The sequence below is a fragment of the Sceloporus occidentalis genome, unplaced genomic scaffold, assembly GCF_023333645.1.
Source record: "Sceloporus occidentalis isolate IW3139 unplaced genomic scaffold, rSceOcc1.0.p SCAF_77, whole genome shotgun sequence".
Classification (NCBI taxonomy): Eukaryota; Metazoa; Chordata; class Lepidosauria; order Squamata; family Phrynosomatidae; genus Sceloporus; species Sceloporus occidentalis.
Window position 1 is genome coordinate 1,674,110 of NW_028317057.1, and position 26,054 is coordinate 1,700,163.

General features: G+C 37.5%; 1 protein-coding gene across 8 annotated transcripts in view; it reads left to right on the top strand.

The window, feature by feature from the left end:
- The first annotated feature begins 5,879 nt into the window (after positions 1 to 5,879).
- LOC149285553 (teneurin-3-like) overlaps positions 5,880 to 26,054 on the top strand; it is a 328,960-nt gene continuing 308,785 nt past the window's right edge. For all 8 annotated transcript variants that reach the window (XM_089495196.1, XM_089495197.1, XM_089495199.1 and 5 more), the window contains exon 1: positions 5,880 to 6,111. In XM_089495196.1, coding sequence (XP_089351322.1) covers positions 5,880 to 6,111 — 232 coding nt within the window. The remainder of the gene's footprint in view (positions 6,112 to 26,054) is intronic.

The window sequence follows — 26,054 nt, forward strand, 5'->3', positions numbered from 1 at the left end:
ATATATATATATATATATATATATATATATAGTCATGCTATTGGCTTCTCAGAGAAGCACAGTATATACCTTACATTATATACATTTATATACAGGGTTGGACTGGTGGTAATGAGGCGGCCCTGGCACTTTAAGGCCAGTGGCCACCTAATGCCATCTGCGTGTCTGTCTATGACAGGTTCATATAGTAGTGTCCAGGCATATCCAGCTGGTGGCCACACACTGCAGCACCCGATCTGCTTCTGGAGCAATACATTGGGTGTGTATGGAGCTCAGTCCTGGCCTGATTATATATGATGATATATATATATATATATTCTAAGGTTTTACAGCTTACTGTATGTACATTGTTAATTAGCATTAGTGCATCATTTATAAATACAAACGGATAAAAGAAAGAAAACGTGTATAAAAAAGAAGGAATTTATCTCTCTACACCAATATTTAATGTACAAAATATCTGCTTTTATTGGAACACATGGTCCACTTGTACTCGAGAGTTAGCCATATTACACAAAAAGGAAAAATACTTAATGGAGAAATGGATTAACAAATAACCCAAACCTATTACATAGTGTATAAATGATGGATATGAGCCAACTAGAACACAACGTAAGTGGGTTTGCAGACAAGGCAGAACCGGACTCATTGAAGAATGGCATGATACTGTACCGTAGCTAATTGCTCTATATTCTCGAATATCTACTAGCTTCTCATGCCCCCCCCCCTCATATTTTATCGTAGGTCTTGAGTGAGTTGGAAACTGTATAAGACATCTTTACCATAATACTTATGTACTTCATAAAGTCAATTACCTCCCAAATCCTTGAGGGGGTGCCTTCAACTGCCTTGTGTTGACCCACTTTGCAGCTATTAGGGTATAGCCTGCCAACCTAATTTGTTTCCCTGAGAGTTTGAAAACATATGTTTTGGTCTAGAAATAAATGTTCCAACGCAGCAAGTGGGGTAGCCCAAGAAACATGGGCCATAGTTGAACTTAAAATGGCCAGCCTATGCCACATCTGCAGGGAGAGGCAATTGATTGGCAACAACACATCATCCTTTGTCGTCAATGTAACTGCTATATTCTCTAAGAAAACACACAGAAATGTCTATCAACCCATGCCACACAGCCCTTAGGTGAATGTAATGCCACAGCTTGGGATAGATGATATATTGTTGAGCCATTTGCAGAGGCTCCTTCCATATGAAGGTTGCACCCAAGTGTAGCTACCAAATTAGAATTTCCTTCAGGAGGCTTCTCTGGTTCCACCAAAGCTGAGTTTTGAAGAAATTGATTTAAGGGTGGTATATACTATGCATATGACTTGTATATGTTCTTTTATTTCTTTACAGGTTTTTCAAATGTTAAAATATAATGTTAGAATCTTTTTATTTTTTGGGGGAAAAACATTGTAAGAAAGCAGGTTGAGTTCTTGGATTTCATCAGTTAAAAGAACTTCAAGAAGAAAAAAAAAGTAACAGGGTCTAGTGAGATTTATATGACATGTCGCTGCCGTGTCAAGTTTACTGAGGGCATTATTCATCTGGGCTGGCTTAGTTTCAATGTTTCATGTTTTAACTCCAAAGAAAGAACATGGAATAAAAAGACTGGAGCCTGTTTTTTAAGCAATCTGTATAGATCTGAATCTTAATATATATATATATATATATATATATATAAAAATATAAAAACCTGATGTAACCTCAACATGAATGTGCATTTATTTAAATTCCAACTTTATTTATTGGCACGTCCTAAAAAGATTGATTACTTACACAATACACAATTGTGAATTTGTTTCAGTCTTTAGCTATTTTTGCTTGATGTCAAGCAGAGATATGCAGAAACCCGGTTGGTATTACATGTTTATTAGAGAAATTTGGCAGGTTTATATCCATTGGGAATTGAGTTTAGTTATGTAGCAGTAGGTTTGTTACTTACATGATGACAGCCACAACAACTAGAGAGCTGGTCACATTAGGTTTACTTGCGGCGCTGGCTATGGCTAGAGTGTGTTTATACCCACACATATTTCTCTGGCAGTGATTCCCAACCATGAATACTCAAATCCAGAGGTAATTTTCTAGAACACAAGCTACAAGGTATTCTTATTTTAGACTGCTGCCCAGACAGGTTCACTGCTTTCTTACTTATGTCCGTACACGGGGACTTTCTGTGTTTTACCGGGAGTCGTCACATGAAGTGCTACTTCTTTCTTTCTCCGGGCAGCGGAGTGGCATTTGACCATACCCACACTTCCTACTCCTTGCCCACTTAGGAATGTCTGGGGCTCGCCCTCCTCCATTGATGGCTATCCCCAACAAAGCCCTTCCCCAGACAACAGAGAGACCCAGGCAGCCAGCCCAGAGAAGTTCCCAAGTATGCTTATGTCCAAAGCACACCATGGTCGGATGCACACTGGAAAATATAGCTGATATGCCAGGATTGGCCTTTAACTGTGATTTTTGTCAGGGATCGAGTCCAAGGGCAGCACCCAGCCAAGACATGTCACTAGGGGGGGAGCTGTACTTCTGGACCTTTAGAAGTTAGTGGGCCTGAAAAAGTCTTATTGCCTCAATAATGGAATCGGGGATCACTGACACTGTACTTAATTATCTCATAGTAAATTATTGTTTTGTGCTTTTCCATATGTGTTTTTCAGTGGCTTGAGAATTCCAACAGCATTCAAAGGGTTAAATTAAAACAAAATTTTAAAAACTATGATTTTTCGCTATATCTACATGTGCAATACAATCAGTTAAAGGAGTAATCATTTCCAAATGTGGTTTGAGATAGAACTGCTTGTATCTGCTGAAGGATTAAGCCAAATCAATGCTCTTTACATGAGGCAAGTTGACCCTCAGCATTTTGAGTGTCCTTGAATGATGGGAGTTGTGGTTTGTATTAACTGGGGTTTCAAGCCTAGCTCAGACCTTGAACTGAGCATCCATTATTCCAATGCAATCTGCTTATCTGTCTTTAAATATTATTAACTGGTCGGTGCAGCTTAGCACATTATAGTGAGACCCCCTCTCATAAACAACAGACCTGAATATCTGGGGCCACTAGCAGATTCCTGAGGCATAGCGTACCCTACGCATGATACGTTGCTGTGTATAACAACAATGGTAAAGTTTAGTATTACACAGTATATCTAAAATACTGTTAGATGTCACATCTGGGCAAAAGACCATCAATCACCCGTATGGATCTCGCTAAATCTCTCCCCACTATTCATTCGTTTCAGTCCTATGGGGGATCTCTACTTCAACTGCTCTGAACTAAATTGCAGGTTCCTAGGCACTGGGATTTATTGGGATTTTATTATTGTACCCATTCCAGTTTATGTTAGTATAAGATTTTAATCCTCTTTGTCTACACTTTTTATAATGTGTATTTACGGGAAATTATGTTTACGTAGTGAATAGCTGGCACGTATAGTTGTTCTAAAATCTCTTGTCCAGAAATGAAGTTTATTTTAACATAGCATAAACACATACCTGCCTAATGCTTCAGATTTGCGTGGAACAGCCCCAAAAGTCTATACCTCTGTCCCTCTTTTTCTAGCTTAAAATATTGTACCCTTACCCAAATTTTGGATTCTACTGCTAGGACACCAAACAGCCCATGATAAGTGTGGATTTGCATGCCAGAACACACTCCTTCCCTCTTCTGTGGGCAGGGGCATGACGTCTCAATGTCTTCAGTTCTCTTGCACGTGGCACATGTTAGTCATTGTGCAAGAGGCAGTTATCAGCAGACGACTGTCCCACCACATTCAGGACCAGCAACATAATCTGGCTAAGGTCGACACGTCCAAAGGGGCAACAAAACTGGAGGGCAACCTCTAATCTCCCCAACCAGCCCATTAAATTAGGGAGGCACAGGCCCTCATCAACTCCATTCGATGGCGCTGCACAACATATGCGGGGGCTGCATTGGAGGATGGAGAATGCGGAGTGGGCGGCTGAGGGTGCTGACTTTGTCAGGCCTAGGGCAGCGTCAGAGGTTAATACGTCTTTGTTCAGGACTGAACAGTGCTACCCCAGACACCCTGGGTGGCTCCCGCAAGTTCCCATGTATATATACAAGTCACACCTGTTCACCCCAGCTATAAAGGAATATTTCCCTTCCTCATTGTGTCTGGTCCATACAAAGATCGACCAAATAATTATACATAACAAAAATCTAGGTCACACATATGTGTTTACTTACTATAATCCTTACAAGTCAAATACGTTACTGGCATTGTTAACAAGGCCAAGGGTTAAGTTGCACTGAATTTGTATTGAACTGGCAGTGAAAGGGTTGTGCGTTGGTATTTGTGTAAAGAACACCTGGGGCTATGTGTGCATTTGCGTGCAATAAATTGAGCAATTAGCCTTTCAATTGAATCTGGAGGAGGATAACAACCAGCGATTAAAAGATTTAATATGTGTTAAGTGGTTTCTAATCTAAAGAACAGTCCAGCATACTTTGTAAATGCACATAAATGAAATAAATATCAGAAAAATAATAGAACATAATTTAAATAGTGTTTATATGTTTCTTTCTTTAATGCTGGGGTAAAGAAAATATTATATTAATAACATAATGTGAGGTTTTTATACATCCACGTGAGAAAATTTGTAGAATCCAACAATTCTAAGAAATTGCAGCTACTTTGGGTTTCTTGTGGAGGAAAAATAATATAAGATTATGTCTTTATGTTTAAGATATAATTATAATAATAATAGGTTATATATAATCCTATAAAGCCAATCTATTGTTGCATATTAATCATGTTTACCTCCAAACATTATAAAGTATGGATTTCTGCTGCACATAGGTATGCAATTTGCATAATATTATATATTAACGGTTGTACGCGTTTGAATAAAATAATATAGTGCACGTTTAGATTGTTCTGAATAGTGATTCGATTTGACAAACACAATAATCACGATTTTCTAAATGTATATAGTTTAGTTGTGTGTGTACAGAGGAGATGAAAAAGAAAGATACAAACTGGCCATTTCAGTCATTTTGGAGGATACCGGATAGAGAATGTGCAAAGGAAAGCGATCACCTTCTGGTTTGGCGGGCAGGTAAAGTGAAGTGGTCCACAGCCCCCAAAAAACAAACACACACGGTGCACGAAGCCCTTTTTCAATTACTACCATAGGGTCCTATAACATTGTATTAGTGACCATACTCAACCTCAACACCACAAACAGGGTTGTCTGCCCCTGGATGGAAAACACAATTGATAATCTGTTGAATGAATTAAACAATTGGCAACATGTTCTTTCTATTTCTTGTATCCATATATTATTTTGCGACAGAAGGTGGGAGTACTGCCCTAGATCTGACCCAGGGCTGCCATCCTTACTGTTGACTGCCAGGACCTAATTCCAGTGATAAACCCTTCAAGGATCCATGGAACCAGACAAATCCATAGTATAAATAGGGCGGTTGTGGAAAATCAGGCATCTTTCTTGTAACTAGCCCCTTGAGCAGTGGTGTAGTGGGAAGCATGATTGCCCAATAAAGCTATCTGTTCTTAGTGTTGAGATGGAGAGACTACCACCCCTTGACTTGCCTCCTTAGGATCCACCGCTGGTGGGAGTTCCGTGAAAGAATTTGATCTACATTTTTCCTAAAGTATCTAGCTAACAATGTAGGAGAAAACAGAATAAAGGCGGGATAAAATATGCCAGACTTCAGCCTTGCCACTTCACTAACTATGTACCATCTCCCAGCTATATTGTTATTAATTGTGTTACAGAACCGAATCAAACCACTGTCTGCTTTTATGTTTCCTGTGTAGGAAAATAAAGTGTGAGAAGCAATTTTCAAGTGACCTGGATTGTCGTGAGCACAGAATGAACTTAATATGGATGTAAAAGAACGTAGGCCTTATTGTTCCCTGACAAAGAGCCGTCGAGACAAAGAAAGGCGTTACACAAATTCTTCAGTGGACAATGATGAGTGTAGAGTTCCTACACAAAAATCTTATAGCTCAAGTGAAACCCTGAAAGCGTTTGATCATGATTCTTCAAGGCTGCTCTATGGAAACCGGGTAAAAGACCTGGTTCACAGAGAAGCAGATGAGTATACTAGACAAGGTACGTACTAATATATATAATCCAGAAACACGCTGATTGGAAGGTATTGTTGGAAGGTCCCAGAGTTCAAGCCTTCTTTCTACAAAAGCCCATTACAGGCACTAAAGCCTAGAGCTCATAAGACAAATTTTTTAAAATATATAGAGCCCACGATGTTGAAACTATATATTTTTTTAAAAACAATATAATTAAAATAAATCATGTCAAGCCTTCTTGATTGATTAATATGGTGGTTCTAACACATTTTAATGAATATAACATAAAGGTAATCTGGTCATCCTGTTGGTAGGTGATAGACTATATGTTTCTGCAATGAACCAAGACTGATGCCCTGGGGACAGATTTATTTCCTGTCTTTAGTAATACTGAGAATGCTAAAATTGCTAGCAAAAAAGGCTAAAAGAATGGAATCCCAATATATGAAGGAGCATGGAATTTCACACACTTATTATCATTCTTATTCATTCATTGGCTCCAAGAAGAACACATATGTCAAATGACAATAAACGTTAAGACAAATGTCATAGTCAAAAAGCTAGAGAATTAGATGTAATGTAAGGGGTAAATGGGGGTTGGATACGTCAAACAGCCTTCCAGCAGAGGTGGTTGTGATTAACACTCCAGGGCAGATTCAGCATGCAAGAAATAGGCATAAGACCAAATGTGAATTGTGAAATGTTTTTACAATACATAGAAAGGTAGGTAGCCAGGCTGAATGGTTCTCATCTGCTGTAAAACTGTACAAAGAGCACCATTCAGCTTTTTACCCTTTTATTCAATGTAATCCTAGAAGGGAAGACTCACGTGGTACGCTAATAAATATTACTTGTATCTAATTAGCACTTTTATTAACCCATAACATAATTATGGAAAGATGCATGTTAAGTCACCCATGTGTGAGGATCCCTCATTTAGATGAAAAACGCAGTCTGTCTCCCAGTCTGAGTAATCATTATGACATTCACAGAAGTGGTTAAACAGACACTTTTCACAAATGCATACGAATTAATTGAAAATAATCTTCCCGTGGTTACACAAAAGCCTAAAGGGTAAAAATATGTGGTAATAGTTTTTACGAGCTCCGTAGTGATAAAAAAAAAATGTGAAGGTAAACTAGAAAAAGAAAAGCTCTAGCAGTTAATTTGGGAACATTACAGGAATATGAAATAAAAATGTGGCTGAATCAGAGATTTGGAAGGGTAATGAAAATCGTTAAAAAAGGAAAAAAAAAACGGTAGAGGTGATTAAGTAAGCATTGGGGATAGGTGTAAGAACAAAATAGTCAAAGTGAAAACAAAAAAATTAAGATAAAATAAATGGTCACGTTTTATAATGTATTTTAACACTTTGAGGGTTGGTATAAACATACCGATTTAGGTGTTTTTTAAAAAAAATGGTAATACTGCACCTTTAATGTTACATGCAAGCTCGGAGATCTTAAATAAGAGACTCATTTTTCAGTTGAGCAAATGCAGAATAAAAGTTCTTACCAGTTTGAGTTGGTAATACATTTGTGTAATGATTTACACCTCACATAATTGTGCATTCAAATATCCAAAATGTTTACAATTGGTTTTAATTTTTACTTGCAGTGATAGATAAGTGAGATTCACAACACTGTGAAATCATTCAATTAAATTCTGCCTTAGATGATTTAAATCGACTCTAAATAAGATAGTAATGAATGGCTTGATTTATCTCAGAAAACCAAAAAGTTAGTATAAAGCTTCTCTCGGAAACTACAGTTTAATAACAATGTTATATGCTGAACAAGTTTCAAAAAAGGAGATTACACATATCTCAAGTGTCCCAGCCATGGAATCATGGACTGGCTGAGGTAGCCCTGGACTGGCTTTGTGACACACTGGGTGAATGCCCAGCGGGCTGTTGGCAGTACCCCATGATCACATGATCTGCCACTCTAGTGGCAGTTTGACTGCTGTAGTGGGCAAATGACAACTGGATATGCCTGGCCATATGCAGTGTGAATATAAAATCACATATATAAATGGTGGCCTTAAGGTGCCAGGGCAACCTGGTCATTGCCAATCCACCATTGGATTCGATAGAAGCCAGGGAGCTGTAAAACTGTCAGAGTTCTAGAGCTTAAAAGCAGATCTTTTTGTAGGTGGTCCTGACCATATCCCCACTTGGTACCAGCCAGGCCTACTCCCTGCCTTTAGTAACACACCTCGCCACTAGAGCTGTGGGGTATGAGATTATATTTGGGAAATAAAGCTGATACAGAAAAAGGGAGGGTACTATGTTCAAGGATCAACGAACCAAGGATCTTGCCGTATTTGACCTAGAGCAGAGTCCAAGGACATTTGCAATACTTTTCAGTGGGTCATTATCTATGGAGTAGGCTGCAGAACTACACAAGACCTCAAAGCCACGTCTTCAGATAAGTTTCACATGAATTCTGCACCCTGTTTTTTGTTTTTTACATTTTTATTAAACATCTGATGAATTTTATCTCCATGTATTCCAGCCTGTGAAGCAATTTAACATGGAGACAAGTCATTTCTGGTTGCCCCACTGAACCCAAATAGTGTTTATTTCCCTGGAGAACGTATTTTTTCTTTGATACTGGATGAGCTTTCTAGCTAAAACATTATCTCACAATTACAGGAATCTATTTTATCTGTCATTGCAGCATTGTGGCAAAAAACACACATGTAGTGATATCATAAAGCTGTTTTCAAATTGTGACAAAACCCCTTTTAAGCCGTTTTAAGGAATCACTGTTTTTTTAAGAGCAAGGTTTTGTAAATCAATCCTCTAAACCTGCCTTTCTGATGTAAAAATAAAACACGTAGGAGTCCTGCTAACATCATTTAGAACAAGGTAAAGATACAAATGTTTGGTTATTTGAGCACAGAACAGAAGGTGGGAAATAAACAACTGTGATTGGGAAAGTAGAGGAAATTAGGGAGGAGAAGTAAATCACATTTATCTAATGATCTGTAGCTAACAAGAACACATTTGTATCACTTCACTGCAGCAAGCATAGTGCTATAGGTACAGAAACATCCACCAACAATGGCCTGGGTCTTAAAGGTGCATTAGAAATATTATAATTAGTACAGTTGAAGATCCAAAACATACCCAACTACACAACTACACACACACATACATTTTTAATCCATATAATAGTCCATTTTGCATGCATTTTGGTTATTGAAATGAAATATATGTGTGTGTATCAAAGGGACCTGCGTTCCTAATGATCCAGATTCAAGTTGGTAGGTAGTTCTAGCTGAGACCAAACTATACACATAAATTAATCTTAATCATAAGGGATACTCAATGCAATAAGTATGTTAAGGTGCACAGGTAAGTGTATAACACATACAGTACGTGGCCAGAAGATGTCCAGAGAGGTTAACAGCTTCCAACACGGCATATTCCCTTTTTCGACTTCAGGCCAAAGCAGCAAGGTGATTCTTCTTAAATGTATTATTATACTATTTATATTTACATTTCTTGGATTGCCTAGCATCAGTATGACTAACCAATGAAAATCTGGTTCAGTGAATAGTTACTTTCCAATATCGCTTATATAATAAGCCTTAAAGTTACTAATAAAATATAAAAGACATTACCCACATGTCATATTACTATTTTTTCCACCTTCACCTTTTACCCCTTGGATTTCTCCTTGGATTTCCATTATACTACAAATACTAATTGTGTTGAAAAACTGAACTTAAATTTCCAATTCTTTTTCATGTTTACGCCTACATAAACACATACCTTTATCTCAATATATGTTAAGTATTACTCATAAAAAACTATTCGAAATTGTATGAATTACTGTTAATATTATACCCGTGTTAATGGTAATCATTTTTAATAGTCCTAAATGCTCGCATGCGATGGGTTTTCAGTGCAACACTAAATCCATTTACTGTACATGTACATACTGTGAAGAATGTAACATAATAATACTCTGTAACTACGAAGACAAAACTGATTAACCTGTTGAGTGCTGTAGGTTAATGTGTTGATCTTCGTTAAGGAGTTAAGTAGCGGCTTCTTGCACTTTTTTCTACTCACTGCTTGATCTATGACTCCAGACTACATAAACACCAGTATGTATTTATACACATGGCCTTCACTGCAACAATAAAATGAGAGTAAAGACAGGATCATTTATTTTTATACATATGTTATGCATTTGTACTTATTTATTTTTTAAAGCCAGTGATGTTTCCAACTGAATCAAATTAAATTAAAACAAATTAAGGTCCAATTAAATGGTACTAAACATAGGCGGAAAGAATGTCCCTAATTGCACTTGGTGGGAAATGTGTTGGTAGGAGTCTACTACATACTGTTTATAGTGTATATAAAATGTTTATGATTGTAGAAGGCTCCATGGCACAGTTTCTCTTTTAAAGGTGCTTTTCCACTTAGATAAAACAGTTGTGTTCTCTAGTATGGTAAACAAGTAAATCTTAGTCTGTCTCATTTTATTATTTTTATTCTGAAGGTTTATTCACATAGAACCCAATGTGTCCCTTCAGTGATCTCCATTGCTCATTAAGTTCAGAAATGCATTCCTCCCAATATTTTGTGGGGCAATCCTGATTTTCAGGTAGTGTCCTGCTTTTTGCTGGCAGTGGGGAACACAAACTGTTTGGGGAGATCCTCTGATCTGTAAAAATGTGGGTTACTAGGAGAGAGGAAAGGGAAAGATGGGAGGGGTGCCAAATATAATAATCAATAAGAGGAGAGATAGGGAGAAAGGTATTTAGAAGGATGAGAGATAATGAGAAGGGGGGGGGGAGGTAATGGGAAGTAGTGGAAAAAGAAGAGATAAAGTGAAATAGAAGGAGAGATAAAGAGAAATAGAAGTGATAAATAAAAAGAGGAAATGTATGTGTGTATGCGCAGATGTGTGTGTTTATGGGCAGACATTTGTAAGAGCAGAGTCTATGTGAGGATTTTGAGAGTCTATGCATTACCGTTTTGGTCTTAAAGGGTATAGAATTAATAAAGGGTGCACATGAGCTACACTGAGAGGAGCCCTGACTGAGAGGAGACCTGAGACTCTGAGAGGAGACCCCTGTGGGTGCAAACTGAGTGCGGGGTAAGTCATGTGGATACAATCTGGGCAAGCCCTGTGGGTGTAAGTCCTTATTTACATATTATATGGTTAAAATGGAGACTTGGTTGCATTTTTCACAAAGGTTGCTGCAAAAAAAGAATTCTGTTATTTTTAAAATGTTTAGCAAATATTTCTGTGTGTGTGTGTGTGTGTGTGTGTATATATGTGCAGTGAGAGCAGTGACCACTCCCAAAGCGGACTCCACTGCTATCCAATCTGCTATGGGCTCTAGCCCCGGATCTTTTGGAGATCTAGCAATGCCCCTACATACTACCTACAAAACCTAACGTTCATATCAAGATGAGGATTATGAGAAAACACAACTCACTCTGCCTCATCATAATCCCAGCTATGAGTAAGCACTAATTTTAGCAAAATGTGTTAGGCATGATCCATTCACGTTTGGTGTATGACGTATATTCCGGCATCAAACTATTATTTAGGTATGCCAACTTTTTGAGGAGTGGAGTGTCATTAGTTCAATGCCTGTCTTTCTGTGAATACCTCTTCAGAACCACAAACGCAGGCACTATTGCCCACGCCTGGACCAATCATTTCCACTGTAATGCAGGTCAGTCTTTCATTTCCCTGATTAGTTTTATTTGAAAGTTGGAAGTGTACAAATAGGAAAACCTGTTGCACATTGTCACTTATTGCTTGCATGTAAGTAAATGCCATAGTGCTAAGGATTTTGTGGGCTTTTTCCTTACTATTAATTAGTATGACAAAATGGCACCATGCCAAAGTCAGGCCAAGCTTAGTCACTGCTAAACAATGCACCTTTTTCAATCCAAGGATTTTAATGGGATTTTTGATACCGGCTGGCTGGAACTTGCAGACTCTGTGTAATACGGTGTCCCCCCAAGGCAAGAACGCAAAAGACAAAAGAAACTAAGTCTGCGGCCTGACAGCTGCAGGGAAATAATAGACTTGCTATCTAAAGGCTTGGCGTCATTGTCAGCCAATGGATGGGCTAGTTAAAGGATTATTAAAGTGAGTGAGAACTGTTCGTGTTGAATCGGAGACAGTTTGACCCGAACAGAAATAGTGCAGATTGTTTTCAGGCACCCGAACCTTTAACTTCTACATAGAAATTTTCCATAAAAGACATTTTTTTTGTTGGCAGTAAAGAAAAATGCATTTTTTCTATATTTTTTTTGGTGCCACAAAAAAGACCCCTAAAAAGTAAATTATTAAAGGGAAAATCTTCTCTCTCGCATAATATTTTCACATATAAGCCTTCTTGCAGTTCATGTTCACTAATATTACTGTTCACTGATAATGTTAGTCTGCATATATATCTATCTAAACACTCTAAAGTATTGTTACCCATTTATTATTTTTATGGAAAAAAACTTTGTTTCTTTTTTAATGCTTTGAAGAAGTAATTGTGTTTTACGTACACAGTGTTAACCCCTTCATGACAAATCCCGTACATGTACGGGCTCACAATGCATTGTTTTTAATGGGTTTAAGGACAAACCATTGTCCTCTTGTTATATGACATAGGACTTAAATCATGGATCTAGAACATAATTAGATGTTTAGACTCCTAAGCCACTGCTAAGTCTACTCGTAGAGAAGACGTGATAGCATATTTTTCCAGCAGTGCTCAAAACAGATGAAGAACAGATTGGCTAACCAAGATGGAGCGAGGGCCTAGTAGCAACCACACACGCTATGATGTAGTCAACTAACCACCAAAAAGCTACTTAACTAATTATGAGCTTTCAATTTGGAGTAGTGTATGAACAGCACAGTATTAGGACATTCGTGGAAGGCAGTGTACTCTTAAAGGGACACTCCAGGCAATATCCACGGCAGTGTAAAAAAAATAAACTGACATTACTGCACAAAGTAAATTTTACCACTTCAGTGATCTTGCCCCACTTTCCCTTATAAAATGTAAATACCAAGTTTCCTTGAAAACTGTAATAGCTGAAACTTTAAAACTACAGTATATATTTTATTAAAACAGACATTCCTGTCCAGAAATGGACAAATGTCAAACCCTGCCTGCAAATATCTCCCTTTCTTAAAATGGAAAAATGTTATTGTAAAGTGTTCTAGGTCTATGCAGGACTGGATACTCCATAAGGCAGATGTATAGCACCAATATGTTAGGGGCATTAGACGTGGTAAAGGGAAGGAAGTCATATTTGATCATGTCGCACCCACTGTCTACCTTAACTCTACCTACAATGACTTAGGGGGATCTATTCACTAAAGGGAGACCTGGCAAGAGAGCTGTTGTTTCAACTCTTTCACTTCACTATACATTAAAACATAACTGGGAACTTTCCTGGTTAGGCTACTTGGAGTTGTCCCTCTTCTTGTGAAGGGACAGGGCTAGCCACGCATAGGAGCAGGGTTAGCCCCAATCAGCCTTTAGTGAGAGATGATTGAGCAGGAAACAGGCATGGCCAAACACTGCCCAGAGAAATGAGAAACTGATCCAGAGACCCAGGGAAGCAAGTCCTTGAAGCTGCCCAATAGTCACATGGTTGCTCAAAGGCCTTTTTTCCAGTTTTGTAACAAACTATTACTCTGCATAAAAAGTAATGATTATTTAGATTATGGTAATATTCCCATTTCCAAAATAGTCTTCTTTAGCACAAGTAATTAATACCTAGCAATATTTAAGAATAGTCCCAATCCATTAATCGCTCATTTGCTTCAAGATGGGACTACAGATTATTATGTCCTTACAGGCATGTTTTTTGTTCCGTGGAATGTTATTTCAAGAATTCCACCCTTCTTCTAACATTTGCATGTTCTCAGGTGCCTTGTTGATTGATAACCATCTTGTTGATGTAGCACAAGAAGTGCACTGTTTAAAATATTTTAGTTAAGTCTTGCCCACTCTTATACATAATGATTAACAACACAATAGACTATAAGATGGCCAGAGAAACATATCAATGTAGTTGGCAACTGGCTACATATTTGAATATATATCTCTATAGCTTCTCTATGTGAAGGGGGTATTTTACGTGTTTACTTATTTAAAAGTGGAATAATATATTTTAAAGAACCAGGATCTGAAAATGCCCATATATTGTTCTGCAAAGTTTGCAGTCGTTTAGCTTTTCCTTAGTATGGTCAGTATCAACCATATTGAAACATGATGGGAAATGGGTGTCCTGTGCGTATAATGCTGCACTTTTCCCAATTAGGACTTCCATAAAGAACCAGCCTCTTCTATCGATTAGCACAAGGCCTGTGGCATAAAAGCTAACATAATGGTCTTGCATATTCTTATGTGCCACCAGGTTCATATAAAGAACCATAATCAGACATGTTTAGATGCTTACAGGGTTGTATTTGATACAGTGTTTTCCTAGTAATGACAGAATTTTTTATTACCGAGTTAAACTATGCACAAGCATAATGTAGGCAGGTCTTGCGTTTGGAACATATGAAATTATTTCCTTGAAGAGCAATGTATTCTAGACCCAAGAGATATTAAAAGCTCCACACGCAAGCTACTGCATATGCGTGGTTACTGAAATATGACTTCTACAAGCATTTATTGCTCTACTAATTGTGTAAAACACTAATGGTTACCTTAGTTATACACATGAGGCAAAAACAAAATGAAAGTTACCAGTAGACTACACTAGACGTGTGCCAGGAGCCAGACGCTGCGCCATTTTACAGCACTGATTGCATTTTCTAAAAACGAGAACATAATCTCTACACGTAGAATTATTTACTTTGTTAAGATTTTACAACTGCAAAGAAGTATCTGGTAGAATATTTCTACAGACAAATAAGTCATGTTAACAAGTGTAACTGTTTGAAATTATTGGAAATCATCAGTATGTTCCTTGCAGAAGCTTTTAGCACACAGAGCACTGTATATGAACCAGGCTTTCGTTGACCTAGAAGAAGTGCAGCTCAGTGACCTTCATTCCACTCTCTCACTCGCACTCTCTCTCACAGCTCTATCCTTCACTTGTGCACACACTGAGCTTAGTTTGTATCACCTGACACCGGACTTCCCATCTGCTCACATGTGGTGTGAGCTGATGCCACCATTGTGTGGCTACTTAATGTTGTGGGCTACGCCACTGTTACGGGTCATGTTCATCTTTGGTACTAATCTGCTTTACGTATGTGTGGCCTTCAATAACAGTCCCACTCACCTGACTTAAATATCAAAATTCATTATATTTAATAAAATCTGTGTCTTCATTATGTGTTATTATGTTCAACTATACATTCCAGAAAAAATATAGACACAAACTGTTGCTGAAGGTTAAGTTACTTCTATACCAACTCAGTTTATCCCCAATAGCCGCTTGCTACTGTGATACATTTTAAGGAACTGCTGTTTCATTAATGATATAAAGCCCACAGAGAATGGCTTCCGTCATGATGAAGCAAGATCATAAATACAAGTAACCAAACATCCTTTCTTTTTGGCAGATTTATAATGAAGCCAATATGAAACAGCACTGCCAACATCATCAATGCGTTCAGCATTATCCCTTACCGACATTTGATACATTTGGCTTTCATGATACATTATGTTGGAAACAAGAAACCAAATAACTCAAATAAAGGGAATATTTTTCCAGATTGTGGCTGCTTTGGCACCAATAACACTGGTAAAGAAACCCGAATCCAGTGTTAGCAGCATGCAGGCCAATTAATATAAAATATAGACAGGAATGAGGGCATCTGGAACATGATGTTATTTCAGGACATTGATGAGAGCATGCTCCTCCACTATACACACCATCCCGAAATGTATCCATCACAGGGCCAATAGAAGCAGCCATGACTGCCTAACAAGTCTACTTTATCGACCACCCTTATCCATTCGGCTACCTGAACTGACCAACCAAAAAACAGTAGGTATTCTAGCTAATTAAAATAAGGCACTAACCTGCAGGCCAGGTGTCTAACGCGTGAATTTAACGCTCACTTTCTAGTGCCATTCGTTCTATGCTGTTAAAAACAAGGTGCCAGCAAAGAAGCCAGTCCAAGGTGCAGCCCGCAGAATATGGTGGACATAGTTGGAAATGTAGTTCATGAAAGAAAATTTAGTATTGGCTAAAGTATTTAAAGTAATCTAAAAACTAATTCTGTTTTCAGTACATATTTATTTGTCTACATTACATTTCCTTTTTGTATATTGTAGTTTTTAAATATGTGTCTAAAAGTAGTTTTTTAATATTATAAGTTTTTATGAACTGGGTTAGGTTTTATACAGGGAATTTATGTCATTTCTTTAAGAAAAACATCAACACTTTCTCTGTGCGTTTTATTTCGTCGAGTTCCTTAACTTCTGTTCCTAAACCCACTGTCGCTAAAACACCAACAGCCTTGTAAATTTTCATTTAAACAGTACTTCCCTACTAGACTGAAAAAGGAAATTCATTTTCGTCTAAGCATGTTGACGTTAAATTGCCAATTATATATGTGGCTAATATAGCTTTTGTAACCTTTAAAAAATCACATATGACAAATTACCTATTTCTGGGTTTATCAAGGTTTAACTACATTTACACAGTGATGCAGAAATACCAATGACTTTAGATTTTCCCTTTGCATTAATGGGACAATTTCGATGGATAAAGCAGATTAAAATTTAAGTAAGCCCTTTTTTATCTACTCTACAGGAGTAATGTCATGGTTTTGCACTGTAAGTTTGCTTCTAACCTTGACCACACAGGACAGAATCTAGCCATATTGACTAGAAGTGAATGAGAAAGAATAACTAACAAATAGAATGAGACAAACATACTAGTACAGTTATGTCTATGATTATAAGTACTTGAAGGTTCCTACTTCCCAGGATGGTAACCCATGCAAGAGGGACAGGGCACGGTAAGGGACTGCTTTCTTGCCCCAGGGATAAATGTGTGACTCAGAGGTCCTGTAGTTATTCCAGATTTCTAGAACCTCCAGTCCAAATCCAGAAAGTTCCCAGCAGCGCTAGGGAGGTCTGATGGAATAGCTCTCACGCTTCCTTAGTGTTGGGCCCCTTAGAGAGAGATCTGTGGTCTTCCCAACCGGCCCTGCTCCACGGGCAGTGGGCTGCCTGGGCCTCCTGGGGCTATAACCGGATGTAGTGTCGCATGGGTGCAGTGAACCCCTTGTAGTCCCCTAGTGCTCCCCTGAATATGATACACTTCTCCATAAGTCATTTCCACAACATAGTGTTATTCTTGGTGGTTCTCATTTGGCATTCCATTATGTATCATGCTTCAGTTCATGAATTACAGTGATTTAGATGCTTAAAACACCCCAGTTAAAGGTGATGCTCTGTGAGTAAATATTATTCTCATTGAACATAAAATACAGTGCTGTATGCAGTGATCTAGGATAGCGTTGGTAAAATAAAGTTACATTGTTTTATTTAAATTTTGCTGTTTTGGATCAGGTGCTACTTGGGCACCAACAATTTGAGTGCTGCCAACACACAGATTGTTTTATTACATTTTATCTGAAGACCTAGAGGCATTGTCTTCAGTCATAGAGTATTTTGGACTTTCTCTGCTCAAACACCACACTGAGCTGATTCTTTATGACAATGCTAATGAAGTCTGTCCCTTCATAGACTTTCATTAATCAGAGTCCAGCTGGTTATTAAGACTGGTGCAATGTATCATTTGCCACTGTATTGTAAGGAGTCAGTGTGTTTGTGTGGTCGATTAGTCCAAGATAGCAGAGGTAGGACACATACAAATGGCTAATATACAGCTGGGAACATATTTTTAATCTGATACTAGTATTAAAAGGTGTTCCCCTTTAATTCTCATTCGTATTACTGAATTTTTTGTTACCTATATATATATATATATATATATATATATATAGGAGCCTTTTGGATGAAATCAATGCCTGCTAAAAAAAACACACACAATTTTTTTTTTTCAGAAATGATGTTCTCACTAATGTGTTCCTTGAAGGTCATGTTTCATTTGTGTTAAATGTCTTTTTAGGACATGAATACTAAAATAAAATATATAGTTTTGTATATGCATTGTTAAATATTAGGGTTTTTATTGTAAATAATTTAAGATTAATTATTTGCTTAATCTACAATTATTACAGTTTTGTTTTTTTCCTATATTGGATACACATTAGTGCTAAGTGTATGGCAAATCTGAATGTGTAATCATGCTCCTGGTATACTTTTTGATCTTTATACCAGATAACCTCTCCTGTTCCAAGTGTGCACACATCACTCAATGATGACATTTTACAATATTGAATATTATGGAGCAACACTAGGCAGCACTATTCAAATGGGGATATAGACAAAAGTTATAGTGTGATTCTACCTCAGATCCAGACCGGCCAAATCTCATAATTTCCGCTCTTTCTCACAGGAGAAAAAGTCAGCCATCAACATACCTTGGAACTCTCTGGTTTAGACTTTGGAGTCTCCAGGTTAAACAGTGCTTCCCTGGGTCTCCAGGTAACGGACTTCTTTCTCCTGGCAGGCAAATGGCATTTGCCCGTGCCCTCTCCTTACCCAAAATCCATAGATGTCCGGACCATTTCATCTTACTCCCTACCTGTGGCCTCTCACTAAAGGCTGTCTGGGCTAGTCCGTCCCAGAAGTGGAAGATCAGTGGGAATTAATTAAGTTGTATAAAGCATTATTTTATTCCTAGATACCATACTCAGCTATGTCGCTAAACATAAAACCCTAACCATGCCTTTATCCACAACTCCAAAACAAAAATGTCCCTTTTAGGCATACCTAAAACTGACTCCTTCATATTCTACACCGTTCTGATCATATATAAAGTGCCAAGGCTGTACTTTTGCTACCAGTATGTTATAGTTCATATTCCTGCTTGAATGCTGGGGACTTAAATAAATCTTTAACACATCTTTAAATAATGACATGTCAAGGTTTCCACGTAAACCAGTATTTGAGGCATTTGATGAACACATTTACTACACAGAATATTTACTATGGACTATTAAAGGGTTAATATTTCAAGAGTCTCAGGGTCAGCTCACAAAGAAATTCCCCAGGTATTCTTACTGGTCACTTGAAATGTTAATATGTATAGAGAGGAAAACGCTATGCTCAAAAAGACATATCTCCAGTACATCATGGATAGATGGCTGAGTGACCCTCGTGAACACCTCTTTATGATAAACACTGTGACAATGTAGTGTTCAACTATTACTATGAGATAAGATGTCCTTGCTTTTTTACAATTGGAATAAATTCCAAGTAATTACAATGAAAGAGATTAGGACTATTTAATATGCGGCTCCATTGTCCTGATGGTTTTTAAATGAAAGAAAATAAATTAATTGGTGATGTTGTAGTAATTACCATAATTCCCAAGTTTATTGCTTTATAAATATTAGCCACTCAAGTCATTTTAGAAGCTGAGCATTTAATCTGTCATAATAAATATCTCTGCTAAGTGTAGAGGATTTCAGTGGATCGGGTTATTCACCCCAAATTCTTTACTTGACAATAGAAATAAAAAAGATTTGACAGTATTTCAGATATCTTTTTCGCCTCTCTTAGTGGCTTGCTTTTTCATGTCGCTTTCTGTGTCTCCCTTATCAGTTTGTTCTTAAATGAGTCAGACAATTATTTTTTTTCTCTCGTATACAGTTTGCGCTTTGTTTCCTAAAGCCCGGGGTCAATGGCTGTTATGGTTACAGTTAAGAAGCTAGAAGTAAAGTTTTTGTGTTTCCTTGAAACTCTACATTGATGCATCACTCAATGCTGTAGAAGCCATGCATGCAGTGGTGTTTACTGTAATTGCTGATTTGTTTCTTTAAAATGTTGAGCAGTAATAATCATTACCTTGATACACGTAAGTAGAACATAACACTCTGACCATACTCATAATCTAGCACTATTAGGTTTTTAATATTTGAAACATACTATAGCATGTAGTTATGTTATAACATTGCACTCTGCGTCACATCTGACACAATGGGTGCCATGCTCCGATCTCGAACATGCTGCTGGGTCTTGAGAACTTGTATGAAACATGGAAATGAATGATATGGTACTACATACATATTCCTTACAACCATAGAATAGTAATTACATGATATAAAAGTATGGTGGAAGTTCTCCTTATTGGCCTGATCAGTGACCACTTTATATGGTACATATTTCTTGTTCTCTGTTGACAGCAGTGGAGTCTTCTGCTTCTGTATCCCATCCAGTTCAAGGTTTTTGCTCACAGAACTGCCACTCATTGGATGTTTTTAGTTTTATATCACTATTTTCTGTAGACTCTAGAGTCCTTATGAAAATCCAATGAAGTCAACTGTTTCTGAGATGCTGGAACCCTCACTTCAGCGACAAACAATCTCACCAAGATCAAGGTCACTTAGCCGACACATCTTTTCCCCATTTTAATGTTTGATTTAACAACAACCATGTCTTCAGACGGTGTCTGCATCCTTTATATATTGAGTTTCAGCCATATTATTTGTTGTTTAGCAATATGTGTTAACGAGCAGGTATATCTAATAAAGTAGCCACTGAGTATAAATTACCTGCTCAGTTTATGGGCTACCGAATGGACCATGCTGCCTTTTGCAAAGTACAATTTATAGTTTTATTTTTCATCAACATAAAAATAAGTTATAGGATATAGATAAACAAGCCTCTCTGGATTCTAAGTAGAGTTAGTAGCCACAGGTAACATAAATAACCATGAACAAACACTGCAATAATGTCGTACATTGGAATGTACTGTATCTTCTATTACTTTTCATGTTAATAGTAATTTTTCGGAGTACATAAATCATAGGACAGTGTATTGATTGGTATAGAAATCCACAGCTTATGGTTTATTGAGCACCACCACAAATATTGTTAGCACAACATAATCCTATCCAGCATTTAGCCTCGGGGGCAAGTTCAGCCAAATGTCCCAGTAATACAGCAGCCCAAACAATATCTATCAAAAAACATGCTCAGTATGTTCCACCTAGTCCTTTCTAATACACACTTACAGAAGGGAAATGTATAGCAACCCAAAAAAAGTCGCACAGAAAGGATCCAGCCAGTATATAAATCCTTAAGTCTGTGTTACCCTAAGCCCCCAGTGGATACAAATTAAATTGCAAGAAGAACACTAAAAAAGTTGTTTAAAAAAATCAGGGCAGTCCGGGGGGCCTATGTCAGCCCTCTCCTAACCCTATCCTCTCTCAGTATATCATAATGCCAGACTGACAACTGTTAAAATGTACTATAAACCAATACATGGTACTCCCATTTCCCCAGTTCATATTTAGTTTTTTCATTCTTAAAGCTATATATTAATTTCTAATCAAACAACAAAGATCGTCATATTGAAGCGCATTTTGACAAATTGAGGCAGAGTTGCGAGTCAGTAGCATTTGTTTCCTACAGTTTTGAACTTTGACACAAAGTGAAGACAGAGAGCAGTTTTATCATAACTGGGTACTGTCTGTGCGCCTTAAATGGAATTTATATGCTAAAACAGGTTTAACCGCTTGGGAGTACATACACGATTTTTCTCCTGGGAGGCCATTTTTAGAAAAATATTTTCTGATAAATATCAGCAATAGTTGCTCTTTTCCTTTTGTACCATCTTGTGTTAAAAAATAATCAAATAAACCACTCATTGTGGTAAATGACCAAGTTTCAAAATCTAGACTGTTAATTCCACTTATCTGGGTTTAATTAAAATTAAAATGGCACACATGTGTCCAATAAAATAAAAGTTAAACAGCAAATTGATACATGCATTCCACATAATAAACAAATGTATCATTACAAACTTTATAAACACCTGCACAATCATTATACTTTGTTGTATATTTTCACACCTAAAGGGTGGCTTGCAAAGTATCAGAGGTGTGCTAGACACAATACAGTTAGGGAGAACATTTCAGTGGGACTGGGGGAGACATACCCCAAAATTGTCCTGTTTTACATTGGACAGACCTGATTTCCAGGCACTTTATCGCCTAGCCAGCCTCACTGTGTTGCTTTTTCAGGCAATGGTGATAATGGACCAGTTGGCAAGATCAGATAATCACCCCTTATCAATCCACTAAGCTGTAGAAATGAGTGAGGACTGAGCTTTTGCAGCAAACACCCAGGAAATCTATGGCAAACCAGCAGCCCTATATATGGACCATGAGCCTCTTCTTTGTCCACAGTTCATCGCCACCGCTCTGTCATCCTTGGCCTCCTCTGCTGGGATATCTCTAGTTGAGGGAATTACATTATCCCAACAAGCTTCAGCTAATTCTTTATATCACTCACCCTACCCTAAGATTTCCACTTCACCACTTGGGTTGGTCAGTTTATCATCACCTCAACCAGGTCACCAATCCTCCCACCACCTTGAGCAGTGGTGTTCATATATAACAGGGAGCGAGTTGTCCAGGCGTGATGGACATTCAAGTGTCATATCAGTCAAAGTGATGCAAGATTGTTATCATCTATAATTGCATTTATATTAATGCAATTGAAGGGTTAACATGTTATGGATTTATGTATGTGGAACAGTGTCCCATGGTATGTGTTAGATGGATAAGAGTTGCTAATATGTATCAAAGCCTGTTATATCAATCTTAGAATTAAATTCCCATTCCACAAATATGTTTATAAGACATTTCTGATTTTAGGGCACTGTCTCATCTACATCTAGCTGCCCTATTGTCACACTTTTAAAACAAAATAACAGGGCCCATTGAGTCATGCGTATTACCTTGAACAAGAGACATCACTAAATACTCTAATGTGTATTAGAATAACTTAATTGGACATTAAAAAGATAGATTATTTCCAGCAACTCCTGACCTACTGTATGCAGTCACTGTCATCGAAGAACATTCATATGAAAAGTTACATTATTACGGTGGAAAATCCTAGTTTTGTTTGATTTATTCATATGATTTGCTGGAAAAAATGAAGAAGAAAAGGAAAAAGATAAATTAGAAATTCTTTATTTAGTACCTGAGATATATATCTATATGATAAAAAAAACTGTAAAAGCAACTGGGTTTTTGAATGCAGTATTTCCATGAGCTACAGATATTATTGTAGAAATATAAAAGTATTGTATGTATACATTGTTATAATGGTGTTTTAAAGACCTTGATCGCGTGTGTCCCAGAGCTCTCTACAAGTCCATGTCTGAATAATAATTGCCGTGACCCATAAAGAACTCCAGCTACTGGAGAATTGGTATAGCTATGGAAATTATACCCTGCAAAAAGACAGGGAAGATCCTGGGAGGACATGGAAATAATGGGTCAAAAAGAAGAATAATGGATAATAATGGAAAAAAAAGAATGTATGGCAGAAAGAAGATAAATGTCTTATATTATAGCCATAATGTACTCCCCAATCAGCTATAATAAAAGATGTTAAAGCACAGAGAACGTCCAAAGGCATGTATATTGTATATAGATGTCTGAACAATCAACCTCGGTGGCGGTAATTTTCTGTTTAGAAGTATGTTGTCATGGATTACTTTTTTAAGACTGAAAGCTCCTTCCGTAGTTGAAGAAGAACTTGAAAATGATTGTTGGGATTTCAGAATAGCTTATTATGTCATTTCTCTTATCTGGTGTGTCTCTACGCTGGAGTATTGTCTTTTTTATACTGAACCGTGGTACGGTTTACTGATAGATACACTCTGTGAGCAGGGGGCAGAGGTCACTTTTCGAGTCTAAGGTGTTCCGTCCGTAATGATCGCTGCAGAAGCTGGAATATGTTTCATATATTAATGCTTAGCGTAGGAGTGTATCGGTAGAATAACAAATGACAAAAAACTATTTGGAATTATAATAAGGCAAATACGCTGCTTTGTTCAATGTAAGGCTACCAGCTTTCATCAATTATTGATCTTATTAAAGCTAAATTGCTATAATTATATAACAATGCCTCCTTTGTGGACCATGCCTCTGGTAGGAGATTTTATTGTTGAAAGACATTTACATTGCCTTATGGTATCTATTATTTTGACTCAACGCTTTAAAACATCACTTATGTCCAGTAAAACCATTTATGATCTCCTCTACAACAAGTGATTATGGTTTATTGCAAAGGGATGAACAGTTTTATCTCTGCTTCAGTCCTAGCCGTGTTTTAAAGTGAATAATCTACGTATAAAGTCATATTTCATCCAGGCTTACAAAAGTTAGTTGTGTCCATGAGGGCCACTAACAAGCTGCTTTAGCGTATCCATATTTCTTTGTTGTGTAATTTATTGTTATCCATGCTCCATGATTTTGCTGGTTATATCATCCTTAAAGTAAATCGGGATTGTTCCCTGGTTATAAATACTATGATCAGATTTATATAAATATATATTGTGACACTGAGGGAGGTATGGCATAGCTGGGTCTGGCAGGGGAGTTTATGTATTGGGAATTAATCTATAGTATGACGGGTCTCAAAGATCATCGCTGCTGCTACCATTATATCTAACCCTGTAAACACTGTCAAAGTGCCAGTGTGCCAAAACTCAACAAGGTTTATCTCACTCGTCCTTGTTTCACTTGTGTTCTAAATGTTTGTCTGCTTGCTAGCAGCTGGGTCTTTTTCCCCACTCATTGCAGCTCACCGTTACACATTGAAGTTTTAGGTATCATTATTACAATAGAGGAGAGTGAAAAATTAAAAGAAAAGAAAATATACAAATTTGATAATAATACATATAAAGGAATACTAGTGGAGGATGAGGAGCGGACCCTGCTCTTGTCAGCTTACAGTCTATAGCCTAGCAAGCATAGCCTCAATAGCATGGTGTCACAGCACAACAATATTATGTCATATCCCACGACTTAGTAGAAAGGGTAATGATCCCGAAAGTAGGTGCCGGGTCACACAATGGGCAGCTCCCAACATGCATACAATTCTCTATATATGCATAAAGAGGACTACAACTGGTAAACCTCCTTCAAGAAGGGCTCTGCTAACGCACTGTAATGCATTGCTAAATCAGTGAAATGTTTTCAAGAAATCTTAGTGCAATAACTACAGCAACATATTTATGTTCTGCATTTCCCTAGGCCTGAACCTGTGCAGTTCCACCAGCTGCCGCCTTCTACGGCCGCTATACTTATTGCTGAGCACTTGGATTTGACATCTTTGTCCCAAGTAGCTTATCAGTGCCCCAAAACAGCCTGACTATGGCATCTTTGCTCCAACTTGTCAGTATCCCCAGACAGCTTATCTGTGCCATCTTTGACCAAAAACAGTTTGTTTGTGCCATCATTGTCCCTTGCGCCCCACCCCCTTCCAACATACACTCTGACACATATATGTAAACCTACTTATATGCTCACACACACTTATACATTGACATCCATGCTCATATGCAGTCCTATACCAATATATACACATGGAATATATACATGCAGTGTCCTCTACATTAATTCACAGTTGTGCTATCCTATAGACATTTAAATTATTGTATACTTTTTTTATGAGGTAGCAAGAAGGAAGATAAAACTGTATTCACGACACCCGCAGCTGTAGAACTAGAATGTAATGTGACATCTCCCAAGCCTGCTTGTCTCAACCCTTCTGCCTAAATATACAAATACGTTCAATTATAGATATTTGCTCTTACTGTAGGTGTTGCATCTGCTTCTATCCATGGGATGTTATTTCAATTTGTCTTTATGAATAAAACAGCTGGACATACGTTCATTGAGGCAGCAGGAACTCCTTATTTTCTTGCCCTTTCTTATAAACAGTGCAATAGTCCCCATGTTATTTAGATCATTCATAATTGTCACAAGCAGTTTTATCATCATTGTCTTAGATTTAATTCTAAGCAGTCAATTAGTTTTACATTTTTATTGATTAAGCAGTTGCTTTTTACAT